Source organism: Natator depressus, chromosome 2 (assembly GCF_965152275.1).
Source record: "Natator depressus isolate rNatDep1 chromosome 2, rNatDep2.hap1, whole genome shotgun sequence".
In the NCBI taxonomy this organism is placed as follows: Eukaryota; Metazoa; Chordata; order Testudines; family Cheloniidae; genus Natator; species Natator depressus.
In genome coordinates this window covers 62,931,238-62,953,595 of record NC_134235.1, presented here as the reverse complement: position 1 = coordinate 62,953,595, position 22,358 = coordinate 62,931,238, and the positions used below count along the sequence as shown (strand labels likewise).

At 40.4% G+C, this 22,358-nt stretch overlaps 1 protein-coding gene across 12 annotated transcripts in view; it reads right to left on the bottom strand.

Annotated features, from left to right (window-relative positions):
- Positions 1-22,358, bottom strand: part of ASPH (aspartate beta-hydroxylase) — a 190,038-nt gene that overhangs the window by 127,389 nt on the left and 40,291 nt on the right. For 10 of the 12 annotated variants that reach the window (XM_074944321.1, XM_074944317.1, XM_074944318.1 and 7 more), the window contains one exon: positions 21,788-21,856. In XM_074944321.1, coding sequence (XP_074800422.1) covers positions 21,788-21,856 — 69 coding nt within the window. Of the gene's footprint in view, positions 1-6,200; positions 6,704-21,787; positions 21,857-22,358 lie in introns of those variants that run through there. The other 2 variants (XM_074944328.1, XM_074944329.1) reach the window with 2 other exon arrangements.

The following is a 22,358-nucleotide window of genomic DNA, read 5'->3' as shown; positions in this document are numbered from 1 at the left end:
TTTTAAGAAGGTAAAATGTAAATATTTCTGAGCGAGTTTCTAACAAAAGAAAGTCCTGTTTTCCCAGGAGTCACAATGCTGAATTTAATAATTAGCGATATTAAAGCTTTAGTACAGTTTAATGAAATTTTAAGAGTTAAATTATCTCAAATCCATTACTGACATTGACATTATTTATTACTATCCTTGTTCTACAAAGGTAAAGCACATTTACTAGAACTGTAAGTAATCATCAAAGGCTACATTTTAATACTTAGAAATAACTTTTGTAGTTCACATTCAGTCTGAGCATATTTGTTGCCCTACCCCAGAAAGTTCCATCAGACACATCAGGGTAGCAGAAAGAAAAAAGAGTTTCATGTCAGTCCACCACCAAGTAGTTTCCCAAACTAGCCATCTTTAGCTTGCATACAAAAAGTTTATCTCTAACAGAAGATTAACAAAGGAAGATATTTAAATTGTGGAACTAAGAACGCAAAAAGTAAGTTTCCAAGCAAGAAGTTAATCATTATAAATCTACCAATCTTGATCTCTGAATTTTACACATCTATCTATACTCCACACAAGAACCACAAGAGAAAACTAATTTATGTTTTTTTATTATCTTGTCCATATCATTTATTTTACTTCTGCAATTTACTATATTGGAATTGTATGGCCTTCTGCTCAACCAAAATAGTTTTCTTATAAAAGGCTACCACTTACCTTAAGTTGGATTCTATCTGCTACCAAGTTTCACATGTCCTTCAGGTAAACAGGCAAATCAGAGCTTGGAAAGATGTTCTTCCCACACTCTCAAATGAAAGACAGCTTTGTAGTTTACACAGCTAGCATAACAGAGGATTGCAGGAACTGCTGTCAAGTCATTCAGAGTAAGCTTCTCTCAAGACTCTCTTGCTTGCCTGCTCACCTAACTATGAAAGGAAGAACTGAGTCGTAGCCCTGGTACATCTGATCAGGGTTTCTGAGCTGAAGGATGTTGACCTAAAAATCTATTAAAACACTTCCCGCAATTGTACGGATCCCAAGAATATCTGGGACGGAATGTATGTTATTAGAGAACATTCATAGCTCAGATTATCTATCTTCTCTCTGAATAGAAAGAATTGGGCTTTAAAAATTGGCTTTTCTTTGTGAAGATAAATCACAGATGTATGAGTATTGCATCTTGTTTGCCAAGTAGAAACAAAGTCGAAGAAGTAAGTCTTTTCTCTTTGTTAGCCTCATCAGAGTGGAACCATTCATAAGTGCAACACAACTGTGAAAACTGATTGAAAAACCCCTTGGTAGTGGTGCAGCAGCATGAAATGCATTAATTTCTACAGAAAACTACCTTGCTGGATGGCTATGGAGTTGGGAAACACATCAGTGCAGACTGACTGAACCACACTGACAGACTTTTTGACCTCAAAGTATTAAGCAAAAAACGTTTTTAAAATGGATTTGTTCTATCCTACCATTTTTACTAACCGAAGCTGCAATTAAAATGTTCCCTAACCATTCAACGCCTTTCCCTTCCTTTCCACCCCCCAACATGTAACCTAAATGAATAATTCATAAAATTTTAATTTCTTCTAAGGTAAGTCACTGGAGACTAACTAATGATACAAAATTATGAAATGTTACTTAAGAATGAGCGGTCCTATAACCAACTGCCCTTGAAAAAGTTTAAGAGTGAAAATTTTAAAAGGTACTTTTTTTAAAAAGCTCCAAAATATATGCAACAGTAATCTCAAAAGATATATAAACATTTCTTGGTTCATTTTATTCAACTTTAATATAACTGATTCCAGACATTCTAAACATGGTCTCTTTAAAAAAAAGTTGCTTACACTTTCACATTAAATACTGTTGAAGGTGTCACAGAAATCAAGGGTTCAGCCTTTAAATATATTATCAGCCATTACAATTTTTGTGGGTGGAACAAAACTATAACTTTTATGTAACTTATTTTTATTAGTATCACAGAAAAGCAAGCAAAAGCTTATGCAGAAAGATTAAGGACTTCCCAACATCCACCATCTCAGCTCACTAAATAGTATTTTTAATAAGCTGAAGTTAAGTTTTTTTTAACAGTGCTCCCCCTAACCATTGTGTAGAAAACAAAAATGATAAATCACAGAATTAACCTGATTTTTCTCTTCTAGAATAAAATTATAGAAGATTGCACAAGTTAGAAGAACCGTATTTCATATGTACAATTAAGATTTTTGTTTGAAACCTCATAACCAGTCATTTTCAGATCCAACCCATTCAACTGAGGGTCAGCAAGCCTAGTTTTTGAAGTTATTTAGCCCCAACACTTTTCTGAGCTCTCTGGAAAACCTAACAATTTTACAAATGCAATTTGTCATATAATATCTTGTTTGTAGGTTGTGGACTTGAATTCTGATAACTGTTTGCAATTTTGAATGTTATGAAATTTTCCATCTATGGAAAGCATAAGGGAGCAGAACAGAGAAGGGCATCCAGAAATATTGTTCATAAAAATTTTGGAGAGGTGGAGAGAATCATTAACTGCACCTTTTTTAAAGCAACAGGACACTTATTTGATGCAACTCCATGCACCTTATTAAAAATAACCTTTTGAGAAAGATGAAGACCATCATAAATGTATCCCAAGGGAAAATATTTAGTCATAAATCTTCACAGTAAAATTAATAATATGGTATAGGATGTGAGTTCAGTTCATGTCACATTAACAAGATCTCACAGAACAGTATTCTTTCATTTAAGACTACAAAATAAACTGAATTTATTATTTATGCGGTATATACGTGCCATTAAAATATGTATTATCACTTAACTTCAACTGTTGCACATAACCCGGCTCTCTTCTCTGAACATATTTTAGATTGTATCAATGTATGTGGAAGTAAATGAAATTTTGCACATTTTACACATTTCTTTGGCTTTTGTGGAATATTTTAATATACCAAATGCATTTAAAAAGTGAATTAAGTCAAAGGATAATCATATGTTTGGCTTTTCCTGGACAAAGCCTCTTTTTGAGTCTCTTTTCTCTGTCCAAGGGGGATTTTATAAACAGGAAGTGTCCTAGATTTTTGCAGAGCACACAAGCTGCAGCTCAGAAAGACCCCCAACTGGTCTGCTTCCCAATTGATCCCTACCCTGCAGCTAACTGGTCTATTTTCCTGCAAGCCACAGCTGCTAGATCCCACCCATCCAGGTCCTGGATCTCACCTGGGCAAGAGGGCCCACAGGGAGACACTGACTGATGGCTGTCGCTGCATCCTGAGCTTGGGCCAGCCACTCTGCCACAGTGACAGACAACAACACTGCTCCCTGCCCCCCATCCCCTCCAGTGAGTACCCCTGCTGCAGCTACCCCCTCCAGCATTCCCAACTGTCCTCCCTTTTCAGCTCCCCCTTCTGCCCTCTCCTCCCCCCAGGTCCCTCCTTCTGCAGTGTCCTCTTTTTGGGAACCTGAAATATGCTAACCTTAAGTTTAGGCTTTAACCCACTTTAACCCACCATTTTGTAACATGGGCATTTCAGAACAAACTATGTAAGGCTCAAGCATATTGTTTGTACTTAGACATGATGGAATTGAGTTTCAGTTCTAACTATTCGCTTGCTTACCTGAATATAACTGTAGGCCTGACTTGACATAAGTAACTTGCATTATTTCTTAATGGGCATGACTAGGAAGGTGAATTGAAGGTTAGACTGTAAATAGGGGCTTAACGAGCAGTACATTGAAGTCATGATGTCTACGCTAGCTCAGATAAGCCAGAACACCCCAATGCTAGGGACAATGGACAAGATAGACACAGAATGTAAAAATCAGGTTCTATATGAGCAGCACATGGAAAGAGCAGGCTGCAAAGGGACAGATTCCTGAAAAGTAATCAAGCCAATTCAAAAACATGTGATGCAATGTCATAAACATATATGTAAATGTATATAAAGGAAGAGGTTTTCTGTGTAACTTTGGATATGTGGTATGCCCTATACCCAGCCCCTACGCTTGAGTCTGATCTACTCAGCGTAGCTTTGCTGTACACCAAATAAAGGAACCTGAGTGATGAAATGTGGAGTCGAACTGAGTTTCTGGATCCTGAAGAACCAGATGAAGTATTCTCCCAAAACTAGAGAAGATGTTCTGGATAAGCTGCATGGAAAAGGTCTCGGAGGGAATCCCAACAATAAACAAACATTTTAATTTTTAAAAAACACTGAAGTAAAAGTAAAACTCACTAAACCTGTATTAGGACCTCCAAGACCGAAGTCCCTCACATCGTTAGATAACCATTAACATATTTCAGTGCAACGAAACAAGTTTTATCATAGACTTTAAGAGTGGGATTTCACAACTGCTCAGCATTGACTTAACACTGCTCCCACTGATGTCAATGGGATTTTAGGGTACATCTACACCTGTGTAATTGTAGTGCAGTTAGGAATACCCACACTTGCTGTAATCAGGCTCGTGCATGACAGTAGTGGAGATGTGGTGGCTTCAGTGTTGGCTATGTCCCATAAGAAGCCAACTGGGGACTCTGGATATGTTCTCTGGTTGCTAACCCACACAGAAGTCTGCACCACCACATCATCTTCACTACTCACACAGGCTAAATTACAGTTAATGCAGATATTCCTGCCCACGCTACAGTCACACCTTAATTCACCGTATAGACACAGTGTTAACTTCAACAGGAACAGAGTTTAAGCCAATAAATGAGCACTTTTAAAAATCCCGTTCTAGAGACTGAAAAGCTCTAGTAGGTCATCTAGTCTACCCCCCTGTCTGTTTTCTAAAGTATTTTCTACTGCTCTAATTTTGTTTTAAGCGTCCTCAGCTACCACCATTTTGCTTGGAAAACACCCTTATATTCTTAATATGTCTTATTGCTGAGAAATGTTCATGACACTCAACCAAACGTTTCCCTCCCTTCATTTTATCTTGTTTCTTTGAGTTATACCCTACTCTAAGTAATTATTGCCCTTTCTGGGTGTTTGCAATTCCCTAATATTTCAAGACAAATTCCGTACCTCATTCTGCAATTTACTTGCAGTTCAAGATGCCACCTACACTTAATTTCATTAGTTTCATTTTGAATTATGTATCAGTGCTGTCCAAGCTACAACACTATTTATATATCTTTAAAACGGCCGTGTCAATTCAAAATCCATTTAAAATAAAGCACATTAAGTTTCAGCCTGGATATGACAAATTAAAACCCTGAGATACGAGTTTCATAACAGAGTTTTTTTTACAAAACGTAAGCATAGCAAAGTTAATAGACATCATTAATAAAATGTTTATGGTATTTTCAACATTAAAATATCAAAGAATTAATTATATGAATATACCATATTTGTAAATTTAAAGTGAGATCTCAGTTCAAGGTTTCTGAACTAGATAAGAACTGAAGCTGATTGAACACCACTGAAAACCTGCCTCTCTACAGCAGTTACCTTCACTATCAACAAATCCATATATGCCAAAATAGATTTTGGAAACATGCATTAAACAATTTAACAGATTAACCCTTGCAAAAATGGAATCGGGTTTGTTGAATTTCGCAAGAAATAGAAGACATTAAATTCTACTTTGTGTGGAGTAATCTTTAATATATTTCATCATTACATAAGAAATACATATTCACAATTTCCCACTTTCATAAAATGCTCACTAAAAAAACCCTTGAAAACAGATCAGAGCAGCCCTTAGGGTGTGATTATTATACAAAAAATTTGACTGAAAGCTTTCTTTCAAATTAGATAAACATATTGACATGCTCTTTCCTGAATACGATATGTTAACTAACCTAGAACAAAATAATTTTTACACATTTTACAAGCACTATACAGTGCTTCTAATTAAATGGGTAAAAAGCATGTAGCTGAGAAATCAGTGAATCACAAAATTAATTTTAAATTTAAGGTATGAATAATATATCATATGGTATTTCATAAGAGCACTCATTTGTATAATAGCTATATTAGTAAGGATTAACGTATAAATATATATTTACATAACATATTAATCATGCCAGAATATCTTGTAATCAAGCCCATTACAAAATGCGTCAATTAATGCTCGTTAGAAAGACAAATGTTTATAAGGGATAACGGTACAGCTTACTATAGTTAGTTTGCCAACTTTAGTGCACAAAATGCACAAATTGAAGCAAAACCATACAGAAGCCAACTACATAACTGCAGATACTTTTTATTTAGTTATTTTATCCTAGGCATAATTACACATTTGTGTAAATGTTAATCTCCCGGTCACAAAATGGAGAAAGTCACTGAAAGGCTTTTCAAGTAGTGAAACTATATCACATGGCTGGCTGATTTTAGCTCATATTTAGAATGTTCATTCAGAGTTTGGTTTGTTTTTTAAATCCACCCACTGCCATAAAGCCCTGTCATATTAAGATTGATGATTGCATGGACATTTTCACAAGCCAATAAAATTAGCCCCTGAATGAGTCACTGGTTCTGTAAATCCACAATAACGCAAGTCTTTTTTCCCTGAACCCCTTCATTCTGTGACGTACCATCAACATCATCTGCAGCTTCGCTCTCTTCTTCTTCTAGTATTTCAAAAGGAGTCATTACATCATAGAGAAATGAGAGGAAGCCATAAAACCAATCAGAACTTTCCTCTGCTAAAATATTAAGGACTTCCTCAAGGGAATCAATATTTTCATTACTGCCATCTTTGGTCAAGCCTACACAAGAATAGAGGAAAGAGAGAGAGAAAAAAAGGAGAGCAGTTAGGTGGAAAAAGGAAACTGAAGAAGAAGGATCTATGAAAGACATCTCATGTCACAGATAGCAGTCTTTACAGGAATGCTAATTAGAAATAGAAGAGAGGTTACAAAAAGTGTCACTCTGCAAAGAAGTAGAGATTCAAATTTGGACAATACATGCACCATGTCAATGCTTCAGGCAACAAGGCAAATCTGGTTCCTCTTTCACACCTTCCTCCCTGTAAACAAACTGAATAATGTTCATATTCATCTTGTCTCTTGTGGCACTTAATATTAAAAGGCAGGAGCAGTCTCAGGAAAAAAACAGTTACCTAACTTTTGTGCTTCAAGATGTGTTGCTCATTTCCATTCCATGTTAGGTATGTGCACACTCATGTGCGCAGCTGCCGGAGATTTTTCCCCTAATGGTATCCATAGGGCTGGCCGTAGTGCCCCCTGGAGCCCCACGCTCATGCGCTGGTATAAGGCGCCTCTCAGTTCCTTCTTGCGGCAACTCTGACGGTGGGGGGGGGGGGGGGGGTTGTTGTCATGGAACGGACACGAGCAACACAACTCAAAAAACAACACATACAAACGGTATGTAACCATTTTTTTCTTCTTTGAGCGTTTGCTCATGTTGATTCCACGTTAGGCGACTCACAAGCAGTATCCCTGAAGGTGGTCTTGGAGTTCACAGGCATGCTGATTGTAACACTGCTTTCCCAAAGTGTGCGTCGTCCCAGGTCTGCTGGGTGATAGCATAGTGGGAAGCAAAGGTATGAACAGATGACCATGTCACAGCTCTGGAGATGTCTGGGATCAGAACTTGTGCGAGGAAGACCGCTGACAAATCCTGAACTCTGACTGAATAGGCCGTCAAGATGGTCGGCAGCGGAAGCTTTGCCTACTCATAGCAAAACCTGATGCAGGCAGTTATCCAGGACCAGATTCTCTGGGATGTCATGGGCAGACTTTTTATCCTGTCCACCCCTGCCACAAATAGCTGCGCTGACTTGAGAAAGGGTCTAGTCCTTTCAATGTAGAAGGCCAGGGCACGCCTAACACATGCAGACCATGTTCCTCATCCAAACTGTGGGGCTTCGGGAATAAGGCAGGCAGAAAATGTCCTGGCTGTAGTGGAACGGTGACACCACCTTTGGCAAGAAGGCCAAATGGGGGTGCAGCTGGACCTTGTATTTGAAGAGCATTGTGTAAGGGGGTTCTGAAGTCAGGGCTCCGATTTCAGAGACCCTTCTAGCTGACATAATTGCCACTAGGAAGGCAACGTTCCAGGAGAGCAGCAGCGAACAAGAAGCCAATGGCTCAAAGTGGAGCCGTGTGAGCCTGGACAGAACCAGATTTAGGTCCCACGGGGGGGACTGGGACGTGGACCTGCAGATATAGTTTCTCTAAGCCCTTGAGGAACCAGACTGTCATCTCATAAGAGAATACTGACCTGCCCTGGACTGGAGGATGGAAGGTTGAAATGGCCACCAAAGTAGACCCTGACCAAGGATAGAGCCAGACCATGGTGATTCAGGAGGAGCAGGTAGTCCAAGATGGTCTACAGAGAGGTCTATATCAGGGCAAGACTCTGATCAGCAGCCCAACAGATGAAGTGAAACCAGGTATTATAGGGATAACAGAAACATGGTGGAATAGTAGTCATCACTGGACTACAGGTATTGAAGGGTACGTGCTGTTTAGGAAAGACCGAAATAAAGGTAAAGGTGGTGGAATAGCATTGTATATCAATGATGAGGTAGAATGTAAGGAAATAAGAAGCGACGGAATGGATAAGACAGTCCATCTGGGCAAAAACTACATTGGGGAAGAAAACTATTAGAGCCTCCCTGGGATAGTGCTTGGGGTGTGCTATAGACCGTTGGGATCTAATTTGGATATGGAAAGAGCCCTTTTTAATGTTTTTAATAAAGTAAATACTAATGGAAACTGTGTGATCATGGGAGACTAACTTCCCAGATATAGACTGGAGGATGAGTGCTAGTAATAATAATAGGGCTCAGATTTTCCTAGATGCGATAGCTGATGGATTCCTTCATCAAGTAGTTGCTGAACCGACTAGAGGGGATGCCATTTTAGATTTGGTTTTGGTGAGTAGGGAGGACCTCATAGAAGAAATGGTTGTAGGGGATAATCTTGGCTCAAGTGATCATGAGCTTATTCAGTTCAAATTGAATGAAAGGATTAACAAAAATAAATCTGCAGCTAGGGTTTTTGATTTGAAAAGGGCTGACTTTAAAAAATTAAGGAAATTAGTTAGGGAAGTGGATTGGACTGAAGAACTTATGGATCTAAAGGTAGAGGAGGCCTGCTTTAAATCAAAGCTGCAGAAGCTTTCGGAAGCCTGCATCCCAAGAAAGGGGAAAAAATTCATAGGCAGGAGTTGTAGACCAAGTTGGATGAACAAGCATCTCAGAGAGGTGATTAAGAAAAAACAGAAAGCATACAGGGAGTGGAAGATGGGAGGGATCAGCAAGGAAAGCTACCTTATTGAGGTCAGAACACGTAGGGATAAAGTGAGACAGGCTAAAAGTCAAGTAGAGTTGAACCTTGCAAAGGGAATTAAAACCAATAGTAAAAGGTTCTATAGCCATATAAATAAGAAGAAAACAAAGAAAGAAGAAGTGGGACCGCTAAACCCTGAGGATGGAGTGGAGGTTAAGGATAACCTAGGCATGGCCCAATATCTAAACAAATACTTTGCCTCAGTCTTTAATAAGGCTAAAGAGGATCTTAGGGATAATGGTAGCATGACAAATGGGAATGAGGATATGGAGGTAGATATTACCATACCTGAGGTAGAAGTGAAACTCAAACAGCTTAATGGGACTAAATCGGGGGGCCCAGATAATCTTCATCCAAGAATATTAAAGGAACTGGCACCCGAAATTGCAAGCCCATTAGCAAGAATTTTTAATGAATCTGTAACGTCAGGAGTTGTACTGTATGATTGGAGAATTGCTAACATAGTTCCTATTTTTAAGAAAGGGAAAAAAAGTAATCCGGGTAACTACAGACCTGTTAGTTTGACATCTGTAGTATGCAAGGTCTTGGAAAAAATTTTGAAGGAGAAAGTAGTTAAGGACATTGAGGTTAATGGTAAATGGGACAAAATACAACATGGTTTTACAATAGATCGTGCCAAACCAACCTGATCTCCTTCTTTGAGAAAGTAACAAATTTTTTAGACAAAGGAAACGCAGTGGATCAAATTTACCTAGATTTCAGTAAGGCGTTTGATACCGTGCCACATGGGGAATTATTAGTTAATTGGAAAAGATGGGGATCAATATGAACACTGAAAGGTGGATAAGGAATTGGTTAAAGGGGAGACTACAATGGGTCCTACTGAAAGGTGAACTGTCAGGCTGGAGGGAGGTTACCAGTGGAGTTCCTCAAGGATCAGTTTTGGGACCAATCTTTTTATTACTGACCTCGGCACAAAAAGTGGGAGTGTTCTAATAAAGTTTGCGGATGATACAAAGCTGGGAGGTATTGCCAATTTAGAGAAGGACCGGGATATCCTACAGGAGGATGACCTTGTAAACTGGAGTAATAGTAATAGGATGAAATTTAATAGTGAGAAGTGTAAGGTTATGCATTTAGGGATTAATAAGAATTTTAGTTATAAGCTGGGGACGCATCAATTAGAAGTAATGGAGGAGGAGAAGGACCTTGGAGTATTGGTTGATCATAGGATGACTATGAGCCACCAATGTGATATGGCTGTGAAAAAAGCTAATGCGGTCTTGGGATGCATCACGAGAGGTATTTCCAGTAGGGATAAAGAGGTTTTAGTACCGTTATACAAGGCACTGGTGAGACCTCACCTGGAATACTGTGTGCAGTTCTGGTCTCCCATGTTTAAGAAGGATGAATTCAAACTGGAACAGGTACAGAGAAGGGCTACTAGGATGATCCGAGGAATGGAAAGCTTGTCTTATGAAAGGAGACTCAAGGAGCTTGGCTTGTTTAGCCTAACTAAAAGAAGGTTGAGGGGAGATATGATTGCTCTCTAAAAATATATCAGAGGGATAAATACCAGAGAGGAAGAGGAACTATTTAAGCTCAGTACCAATGTGGACACAAGAACAAATGAATATAAACTGGCCACCAGAAAGTTTAGACTTGAAATTAGACAAAGGTTTCTAACCATCAGAGGAGTGAAGTTTTGGAGTATCTTTCCAAGGGAAGCAGTGGAGGCAAAAGATCTATCTGGTTTAAGATTAAACTTGATAAGTTTATGGAGGAGATGGTATGATGGGATAACATGGATTTGGTAATTAATTGATCTTTAAATATTCATGGTAAATAGGCCTAATGGCCTGTGATGGGCTGTTAGATGGGGTGGGATCTGAGTTACTACAGAAAATTCTTTCCTGTGTATCTGGCTGGTGAATCTTGCCCGTATGCTCAGGGTTTAGCTGATTGCCATATTTGGGGTCGGGAAGAAATTTTCCTCCAGGGCAGATTGGAAGAGGCCCTAGAGGTTTTTCGCTTTCCTCTGTAGCATGGGGCATGGGTCACTTGCTGGAGGATTCTCTGCTCCTTGAAGTCTTTAAACCACGATTTGAGGACTTCAATAGCTCAGACATAGGTGAGGTTTTTCAGGAGTGGATGGGTGAGATTCTGTGACCTGCATTGTGCAGGAGGTCAGACTAGATGATCATAATGGTCCCTTCTGACATTAGTATGAATCTACAAGTGCTTCCACTTGGCCCAGAAGGTCGCTCTGGTGGAGGGTTTTCCGCTACCTAATAAAACTTGCTGGAACTGCTCCAATCAGGCTTGTTCCTCCGAGTTCAGCCACACAGCAGTCAGGCTGCCAGGTGCAGGGATGCGAGGTTCAGATGGAATAAGCAGCCTTGGTTTTGGGAGATCAAGTCTGGGTGCATCGTGAGCTCTATTCCAGCTACTACCAACAGTTCCAGAAGTATGCCAAACTAATGCTGCGGGTGATTAGGATTATCCTTGCCTTGTCTCTTGATCTTTAAGAGGCCCTTGTGAATCAACTGTATCAAAGGAAAGGCGTACAGCAGACCCCCACAGACTATGAGAGCAGAAAGGCATTGGACAGGGAGCGCTTACTGAGCCCTCATATTGAGCAGAGCTGCTAGCCTTGTGTGTTTTTCCTGGTGGCGAACAGGTCCATTTGGGAAGTGCCCCACTTCTGGAAGATGGCACTGACTACCTCAGGGTTGAGGGACCACTGGTGGCAAGAGGAAAAAGGACCCGCTAAGGAAATCTGCCAGCGTATTCCAGTCCCCTGGAAGGTGCACTGTCTTGAGGTGAACATGGTGGATGAAGAAGTCCCACAACCGTAACGCCTCCTGGCACAGGGCTGAGGAAGGAGCCCCTCCTTTTTTATTATAGATCAAGGCCATACTGTCCATCAGGATCAGCGCCACCTTGCCCAAGAGGTAAGGAAGAAACACCTGGCAAGCCAAGCAAATCTCCCTCAGTTTCCTGACATGCATGATGAGGGAGAGTTCCTCCTGTGACCGGAGATCTTGGGTACTGCAACTGCCAAGGTGGGCTCCCCAACCCAGGTCTGACGCGTCTGAGATCAATGTCACTGACGGGCATAGAGTGGCAAACGGTCATTACTGATCGCGGATCTGCCCACCAAGTCAACGATGAGAGAACGGCAGGCGGGATTGTGAGGAATAATTCCAGGTGGCATTTGCTGGAGGAGTAGAAGTCTGAGGTGCAGCCGTGCATACCGTGCACGCTGCCATGTGACCCAGCAATCTCAAAACATAACTGAGGGGTCATGAGTGGGTGGAATCTGACATGGGGGAACTGGACTTCTGGCAGGCAGGCTCTGGCCTGACTGAAGTTGATCATTGCTCCTATAAAAATCTATCCTCTGTGCTGGGATCAAAGTGGATATCTGCTTGTTTATCAGCAGACCCAGCCGTAGCCAAGTGATCCTTACTATACTGAAGCTGTGTTGAACCTGAACTCGCGACTGGCCCTTGATTAACCAGTCGTCAAGGTATGGATAGATCTGTATGCCTCGATGTCTCAAGTGAACCGCAACTACCGCCATACACTTTGTAAAAATCCTTGGGGCTGATGAAAGTCCGAAGGCGAGTGCAGTAAATTGGTAGTGGCGCTGGCCCACCATGAATTGAAGGAACCTCCTGCGTCCACAGAAGATGGCGATATGGAAATAGGCATCTTTTACAGTCAGGGTGGCATATCAATCTCCCAGATCCAGGGAGGAAACGATGGGAGGACAGGGAGACTATGGAGAACTTCAACTTCTTGAGATGTTCGTTGAGGAGAAGGTGGTCACTCTAGGATGGGCCTGAGGTCTCCTCTGGGCTTTGGGATCAGGAAATATTGGGAATAACCCCCCCCCCCCCCGTGCCCCACACACACACAGGAGAGTCTATCTCCTGGACGAGATGCTTGTGAGAAGGGTGCCTGAAGAGGGACAGGACTTGGGGATGAGAGGGCGGGATGGATGAAAACTGCAGAATGTATCAGAGTGTCAAAGTGGAGAACACCAAGTGGTCCGAAGTTATTTGGGACCATGAAGTATGGAACGGAAATAGATGGTCAAAAACAAAAGGGCGGGGGGGTGGATCCTGTGCTAAGTCTGGTATGCTGCCCTCAGGAGCGCCCTCAAAAAAGGCCTGTCTAGGGCTAGCTGGGTAGGCCGAGGTGGAAGGTGCAGGCTGTCTGCGTTTATAGCCCTTTCCTTTCTTCTTGAAGGGCTTGTGCCTGGAGGTCCTGAGAACTTGTGAAGTGGTTGCGGCCGGAAGCCTTTTCTGTAGGCCAGGGACATGTATAGGCCCAAAGATCGCAGAATGACCCTTGAGTCTTTCAGCCCATACAGATCGGCATCCGTCAGCTCAGAGAACAGGACATTACCCTCAATGGGGAGGTCTTAGACCGACTGCTGCACTTCTGGAGAAAAGACAGAGCACTTCAGCCATGAGCTATGCCGCATGGACACTGCCAAGGCCATTGACCTGGCTGCCGAGTCAGCCTCATCCAAGGCAACCATGATGGCCAGGAATTCTTGCCTCGAATGCTGAGGCAAGGACTCTTTAAATTTCATCACAGAGTCCCAGGTATTATATCTATATCTCCCCAGCAATGCCTGGTGGTTGGAGATCCTGATTTGGAGTCTGGCAGTGGAATACATTTTTCTTCCAAACAAGTCCAGCATTCTTGTGTCCATACTTTTAGGTGTAGTTCTCGCCTGACCCTGTGTCTCCCACTTATTTACAGTGGATGCCAGTGGGGATCCAGGCGATGGGTACATATATTCATAACCCTGGGTCAGGACATAATATTTTTTCTCTGCCCTTTTCAATATTGGGAGCAGAGATGATGGGGTCTGCCAGAGTCCTTTGACTAGTTTCAGCACCCCTTCATGGACTGGCAACGCAAACTTAGAGGGGGCTGCTGCAGCCCAGAATATCCAAGAGACTGTCTCTGGGCTCCTTCAGCTCCACTTCTAGATCCAAATTCGAGATGACCCATTTAAGGAGCTCGTGGTGAACCTGAAAGTTATCCAATGGTAATAGTTGGGCAGGACCAGCCACCACCTCATCTGGGGATGATGATGAAGAGAATGCTAATGCTGTGGGAGGGGCTCGAACCTCCTCTGTAACTGGGGTAGATGGCTCTGGAGCCGTTGCTGGAGCCTCAGTACCGGCATTGGAGTTCGAGTCAGGCAACTGCAACTGCACAGGTGGCGCTGGGACTTGCTTCTCAGATGTGGATGACTGATGGGAGTGGGATTCCTAGCATCAGGCAGAACCCCCAGGGGTTCCAATATGGCCAGTGTGTTGGCTACTCCCCTGATGGCCAGGCACCCACTGCAGGAACAGTCCCGAAACCCAGTGTACAGGCCAAATGGTGTTTCGGTGGCCAGGGGATGGATTCCCCTTCCAACTCTGAGAAGGAATTCTCCCTCAGAGACCACGGGCAGGGATGTCAGTGCTTCCCCCCGCCAGCTATGATGGGGATTGACGCTGGAGGAAAGGAGACTGGCATCGTGACTCCGGAGACTGATACCGTGAAGACCGGAATCAATACTGAGACAGAGAATGCTGAGGAGTCTGGGATCGAGGAGCCAGCGACAGACCACTGCGGCAGGCCCATGAGGGGTTTCCCTCTGGAGGAAGCCGCCTTCACTGACTCCGAGGTCGAAGGTTAGCCTTGCAATGTGGGCGGCACGGGGAGGTCCCTTGAAGCCTGAAATGCCTCTGGTGTCAAAGTGGCTCTCAAGTGCAAGTCCCAACTGCTCCCAGGTTTTGGCGGCGGTTCCTCACTGGGCTCGGAGCCCTGGAGATGCTCCTGCATGCAACTCAGAAGACGGCAAGTGGCGTGGCACGGGTCCTGGCTCATCCACCACTGCTTTCTTATCCTTCTTCAGTACGGGGGAGCGCCCTGGGACATGATGAGACCACTACCTATACTAACTAATCTAACAACTAAGAACTAATAGGTAACTATACGCAAGAAATGGAGACCAAAAACCACTAGGAACACTTGGAAGTGCAAGAGAGAAAGACATTCAAACAACTGTCACATGCAGAAAGAAGGAACTGAGGGGGCATGGGGCTGGTACTGTCCCTTATAATGATGCATGAGTGTGGGATCCCAGGGGGCACTATGGATACTACTGGGGAAAAATCTCCGGCAGCTGTGCACGTGGGCATGCACACTCCTAACATGGAATCGACATGAATTAGCAGTCAAAGAAGAAACTAAGTATCCCTGCTTAGAATCATCAAATCCAATTTAAGGCTATCAAACTTTAGAGCTCACAATTATTAAATCTCTATGACAACATCCGAGAACAATGTTTGGTTTAACAACTGTGTATTTTAAAGAAAAGTTTGTCACAATTAAAGGGCAAAATGTGCTCATAGTCAGTATCCACTGGCCTGGATCAAGTGTCTCTGGAGTTATTCTGCCCATTCCAGCTTATATATGGAGGTAGGTATCAAGAGTTGTGCTTGTTCTTGTTTTCTATCCTTTCTACCTCAGACTTTTCTATAGCATCATAACCATAGTTTTTTTTTTTTTTTTTTTTTTTAAACACTTGCTTGTCAATTCCCCTTGCTGGCATGCTGAGGATATATACAACACAAGACATGATCCGATCCGCAGGCAACAGAAATAAGCGTAGATGCTTTTTCACTCTGTAGCTGTATTATGTCAAAAAAGTATATTCCTTCATTTTAAAACAAAAGCAGTATGAGCTGGGGCTAACCAGAGCAGTGGAGAGCTACTAAAAGAAATCAAAATTACAAATGTACAGATTGTAAACTCTCGAGGTGAAGACTTACCGGTACTATGTTTGCACAGTACCATGCACAACAGGAGCTTGATCTAAGTGGGGTCTCTGGGAGCTATAATACAAACAATGATTTTACATTTTTTGTATATAGAAACCACTGCTCTGGCTCTATACATCTAGAAAGTAGCCAGCAATCAATATGTTCCAACAATACAGGAAGAATACAACAGATAACCAGACAATTAACAGGCAATTAGTGGTGAACTTGAAAAAGACTACCAAAAATAACTTCTCAGAAAACTATGACCTAGTTTTTTTAGTCTTTACAAAAAAAAAATCCAAAACCCAAGCTAATATACATTGCATATATTAAAACCACCCAAGAGAAATCCTAATGTGTCTGTCTTAGACCAAAAAAGGGAATAGATGCCTTTGCAAAAAGCCAAGCTGTCCATATACTTGCATAGGCACAAGTGATACAAGTTCTTCTAGATTTTATCTAGAAGTAAAACTAAATATCAGAAATAGCTATTGTAGATTTGTTCTCAGGTAGACCAGGCTCAGTCAATGGTCCTTAATTAAATAGGTCCTTAAGCCCAGAAGAAACCAGATAGCGCTATTTAAAATCAATAGCAATCTAGGGAACCAGGGTTTTCACAGACTGTAGAATGTGATAAGTATAGTACAACTGCTTCTGTGTCATGACTGATTTTTTTTGAGGGGGGTATATTTATTATCAAGAGAAATAAGGAAATGCATCTCTGCTCCCACAAATACTTCTCCCACAGAATAAGAGCATGCTAGTCTTCCATCTTTGAAGATGAAATATTAAGAGCGAATCTTAGGACTGCCCTACCAAGCTGAACGCTGCAAATAATTCTGTTTCTGCATAGTACCATGTGGATGTTACCTGACCAGAGATTTTTCTGATGGTGCTCCCTTTTTCCTGCTGCTTGCAGGTATTTTGCACTGAACATAAATGGTTGTGATCGAGAAGAAGTTTGCTGGCTTACAGATTTAGGGAGTACGCTGTTCACCCCATTCTGGTGATTATGGGACCACAGTTGTTTCCTCTTTTTATGTGAAAAGACAATGTTGAGGAATCCAGAGGAGCAGTATATTGACGGAGTTTCCTACACCAAAATTCCATAAAATTGATCATGCTGCAACCTTTCAGGAATGTCTACTTGCAATGACCCAGAAATAAGTCTATCTTGATTCCACACTCCAAATGGTGTTCTTCATGATTCAGACAGATGATGAGAACGTTGCATTTGGATTTCTATCCATAAAGGGAATGTGTTACTGAGGAAGTGCGTAAAACACTTCCAGAGCCTGGAAATTCCAGCTTCTAATGAAAAAATTCTGGAAAAAGGTTGGAAATGTAACATTTTCCAAGGAGTCTTATCCACATACAAGACCACTTTATCAATCAGTTACAGAAATTAGGCTGCGGACACATGGCTGTGGGTTTAGGAGCTGGTCTATTAAAAACTGGATCTTGTAGAATTTTTCCTAAATAGTTCCCAATAAGCCTAGAAAACAGAAGTGGCCTCAAGGTCTCTTCTGCACTAGGCATTGCTGAGCACAAGATATGCCTCTTTGTGGTCCCACTGAAGCCACTAATAACTGCAGCAGGAAGAAGCACTTGGGCAGACCTCTACTGCTAAGGGAATTCCCCAAAATGCCCTCACTTCTACTTAGGAGGTCAATTTCCTTTCAGTTAGGATGAAAGTGAGGGAAGAGGTTAAAAAAAGAATCCAAAACATATGCTCTCAGAGAAGCAGACGAGGAAGCTCCCTTTTTCTAAGCAGAGGCAGTAGACAAGATTGAGGTGTCAGTTCAGTCAACAGGAGGAACTAGCAAGTAAGGAAAAAAGGGTACAAGAACTCTTGGTAGTTGTCTCTATCATTTGGAATGAGAAAGTTAATCAAATGGCTACACCAGTGGACATACAAGAAATTAATTTAGCAAACTTGAAAGCTAACTTCTTTTTAAAAGGGTGCATAACATAGCAAAGAAAGAATAGCAGGATTAAAAGAGCTAATATTCTCTATTCTTGATTACTTTGTTTATGCATGATTTGGCAACTTAAAAACATAATGCTGCTTTGCACTATTTTTTTTTTTAAAAAGATTATAACAAATATAGAGAAATCCAATATAGATTTAAATTAGCCACGCATTTATTTACTCCAGCCCAAAATAATGCAGGAACCTTATATTTGCTTAAAGTTTCAAAAATAGTTTTGAGGACCAAAATTCTGCCCTCATTTACACCAATGCTTCATGCAGTAGTTATAGGCCATCTCCAATGTTTTTTTTATAAAACATACCATGCATCTTTCAAAGATCCCCAAAAACTTAAATCAATTCAGCCTGAAAATAAGGGCCTAAAACTGAACTGCGAAAAACTATTTTGTTTGGGCAGAAAGATAAAGGTTGTCTGCCCACCCACAAACTACTGCTTCAAATGCGTGAAGGGTACTAGCCAAACACCCAACCTTACTCCCTGTGAAGTCAATAACTTCAACAGGAAGAGGAATAGGGTCCAAAATCAATACAAAAGAAATTTAAGATGGATACTGCAGTCTCCTCCTGTTCCAGTGTACATAAATATTGTAGCACATGGTATATTAAAATCATCTACTTATCACACTCCTGCAATAAAAACCTACATTCCTTTTGCTCCTCTTGAAAACACATTGGTGAGAATCACTTTTCGCTATTTAGAAAATGTAAATTATATTTATAATTAAGTTAACTAAAACAAATTTTAAACCTCCTGCTGGCAGCTACAGTATTATTGGAAGTGGATGTCACCTTTGGTGCTGCCAGTAGGAGGTCTGAATGTCAAGGATTTTAAAGCACAGTGGTTTCTCTCCTACTTTAAAGGCCAGTTAAAGAGCAGAAAAAATTATGGTTTATTAGCATTAAATATTATGCAGTAAAGATCTTCTCATTATTAATACTGTATTAAATTAGCATGGAAACAATCTCTTAATTTTGTACTCCCACAGATATATGCACCACAAAAGATATCCTTTGACAAAAAGAAAAAAAAATCTAATCAAAGTCACACAAGATACATAGTAAAATAGTCACACCATGCAAGTACTTGGATAGTTACACACAAGCAGATGAAGTAGCCTTATTAATATACGTGTTTCTTCATTAGCTTCACAAACTTAATTTTAGACGGCACGTTTCTCAGGGCAGGGTCATGTCTTTTACTTGTCTTTAGAGCCCTATGAATATATATGGTACTATACAGATTATTATCTATTTATACAAGATTATTAACAGAACCAAGTCCCTTGGCTACTATCTATTTCTTTCCTAAAATGTGAACTGGAATTAAATCATACTATGGAATGGCTTGACCAGTTTTATTTTTTTAATTCCTAAAGTTTGTGTATTAATCTGCAACAGAACTACTTAAAACCACCCATTATTTTCCCCATCCTCCAGAACATATTGTTGTAACAGTAAAATTATATTTCAAAACTGGTATTTAGAGGGGAAAAATAGTAACTGATCTGTGACCTTTTATAACATATTTAAAGGAGACCGTATTTATGTTTTATGCACATTGGAAGGTGAGTTTATTATAGAAACAGTGTCACAGAACTGGCAGAATCCCCAATCATATCAAGTTCTGTAAAAGTGGAGATGTATCAAAGAGCAACACATGTATCTTGCTACCAGCTATGCAGCAAGAATGAGACGGCCATGAAAGCAATATTCAGAGTATTGTCCTATTTATATACACCATGAGAAAATTCAGATTTGCAGAATGATTACAGGAAAAAAAAAATCTGTTAGAGTTTATCATAAGTTGACAAAAAACAAGATAAAATACAAGCATGTGTAATGTTCAGTGCCAGCTCCCAATCTGTAGCTCTACAGACACACACAGCCCCATAGTCATAGGTTTGATTAGAATTCTTCTTGCTCTACCTGTCTTCAGCAGACTGAATGTAGCTCTGATCTCAGAAGTTCTCTCCCTGAACAGAAGAACTAAACAAATGGACTGAAGAACAAAGATTCTTGCCTGTCTCTTCAGACAGGAATCGGGGAGGGTAGCACTAAATGGCCGTTCAGAGAGCATGCACAACGTCCTGATTCTATACTAGAAGTTTGCACTGAAGTGTGGCATCAACACATAACACAAGAACTACGGGTCACCAAATGAAATTAATAGGCAGCAGGTTTAAAACAAAAACAAAAAAAACTAAAGGAAGTATTTCTTCACACAACGCACAGTCAACCTGTGGAACTCTTTGCCAGAGGATGTTGTGAAGGCCAAGACTATAACTGGGTTCAAAAAAAGAACTAGATAAATTCATGGAGGATAGGCCCATCAATGGCTATTAGCCAGGATAGGTAGGAATGGTGTCCCTAGCTGCTGTTTGCCAGAAGCTGGGAATGGGCAACATGGGATGGATCAACTTGATAATTGCCTATTCTGTTCATTCCCTCAGAAGCACCTGGCATTAGCCACTGACCCAGTATGGCTGTTCTTCTGTAATATTTTGCAATGATTCAACATCAAGATGCAAACAGTACAGGTAATTTCAGGACACTGAATTGAAATTTTTCAGTTACTCTTTCCAATTCCATTTGATGACAAAGTATTTCACCAGCTTTGTACACTGAGTAACAATTTCTCAAAGTTTTCTATTCAACAAGTACACATTATTTTCTCTTTAGTTTCAACAGTGAGGTGAGCTTTGAGATCAATATATTGCTCCTTATTTCCCTCTATTCAGGCTCCCTATTTACTTTTTTTAAAAGACTGTAATGATCAATGTTGTTATAGAGTGGAAGGGAATTGTGGGAGAGATTCAGAAAGATTTAGTTTGGATGTCAGTCCGACCAGTATATGTATTGTTTTTATTGGTAACATTTATATATGTGCCCAGAACTCTGAATAGGTTAATTTGAACAAGAGAAAAAGAAAAGAAGAAAAAACTGAAGTCAAAACCCAACATGGAACTTATTTTCAGCTACATATGAAATAACCATGCAAGTCTTGATCCAAGTTTGAGACATGGTGGTCCAGAGGTCTTAATGAATCTGATGTAGTACATTGACATGAATAGTATCTGAAGTTTATGTTCTAGAAATATCTCCACTAAAATTCCAGGTGAATACAAGAAAAGGTATTCTCTAGCCACAAATGGAGTAACGTTGGTGTGCTCCAGAGGAAGCCTAGACTAGGCTTTTTCTACGTCAAAGGGATAGTCAATGTTATGCAAGACCTTTGAAGGGCAAAGGAAGTAAACAGTGATCTTTGGAGCTTTCAGGACCCCTCTGAGGGACAACGGACAATAAAGGCAAAATGCTCATACTTTTAATGTATAGAAAGCATTTATATAATATTTAGTTATTTCTACTACAACCTGATTTACAATGGACCTGACAGATGTTTGAACAATGCTGTAATACTGTGAGCGTTTTAAGTACTGGTCCATCTTACATAAAATAATCAATTTTTAAAAATTCTTGGTATAATGATAAGTGAATACTTTGAGGTCTGAGGATCTTAAAGTCAAGTAATGTGAGGTAATAAATAATTCTACCTACTTTGTAGAGGAAAAAAGAGTTCCTACAATTTTCATGCAAAGAATTATATTTTTAGGGTATTTCTCTATTTCCCAATTTAATCACTTAATGTCATAAAGTGAGACAAAATCAAGCAATATGAAATATGAAAGGTATGTTACATAGACTTCAGATTGTAATCCAAAAAGTTGTGTGTGTACTTGCCTAGCAAAACTTTGGCATCTTCCACATCAAAATCTCCATCTCCATCAGCATCATATATCCCAAGCTTGCCTAAAACGCAAAAAAGAAGGGATAAGGATGAAAGACTTCAGTAAAATGCTTCCAAAGTAATATGTTCAACATGTGTTCATTATATACAGTGGGTTGTAAATATTATATATATTTTAATGATTTAGCCTCTGTCTGCCTAATTCAATTTTAGGTCACGTGGAAAACAGCAAAACCATACTGAGTACAACACATTCTCTAAATAGGATTCTTAATGGAGTATAGGTCGATATCTATTTCAATGCATAATTTCTTTAGTCTGTCACACACAACAGCAAATATATAATTCAATTAGAAATTGTGCACTTTATCTGAATGTATTGAATTCAAAGCTAGCTGTATGACAACGAGCAATCTGAAAGGGTGTAATCAAACAAATTTATGCAATCTAATCACCATTTCTTTTTTTCTCTCTTCATACTGACTGCTATTCTAGACACTTCCCATATATATGTTACCGGACAGTTAAAATTATGGTAGACTGGTTTCAGTATTGGGTTAGTGG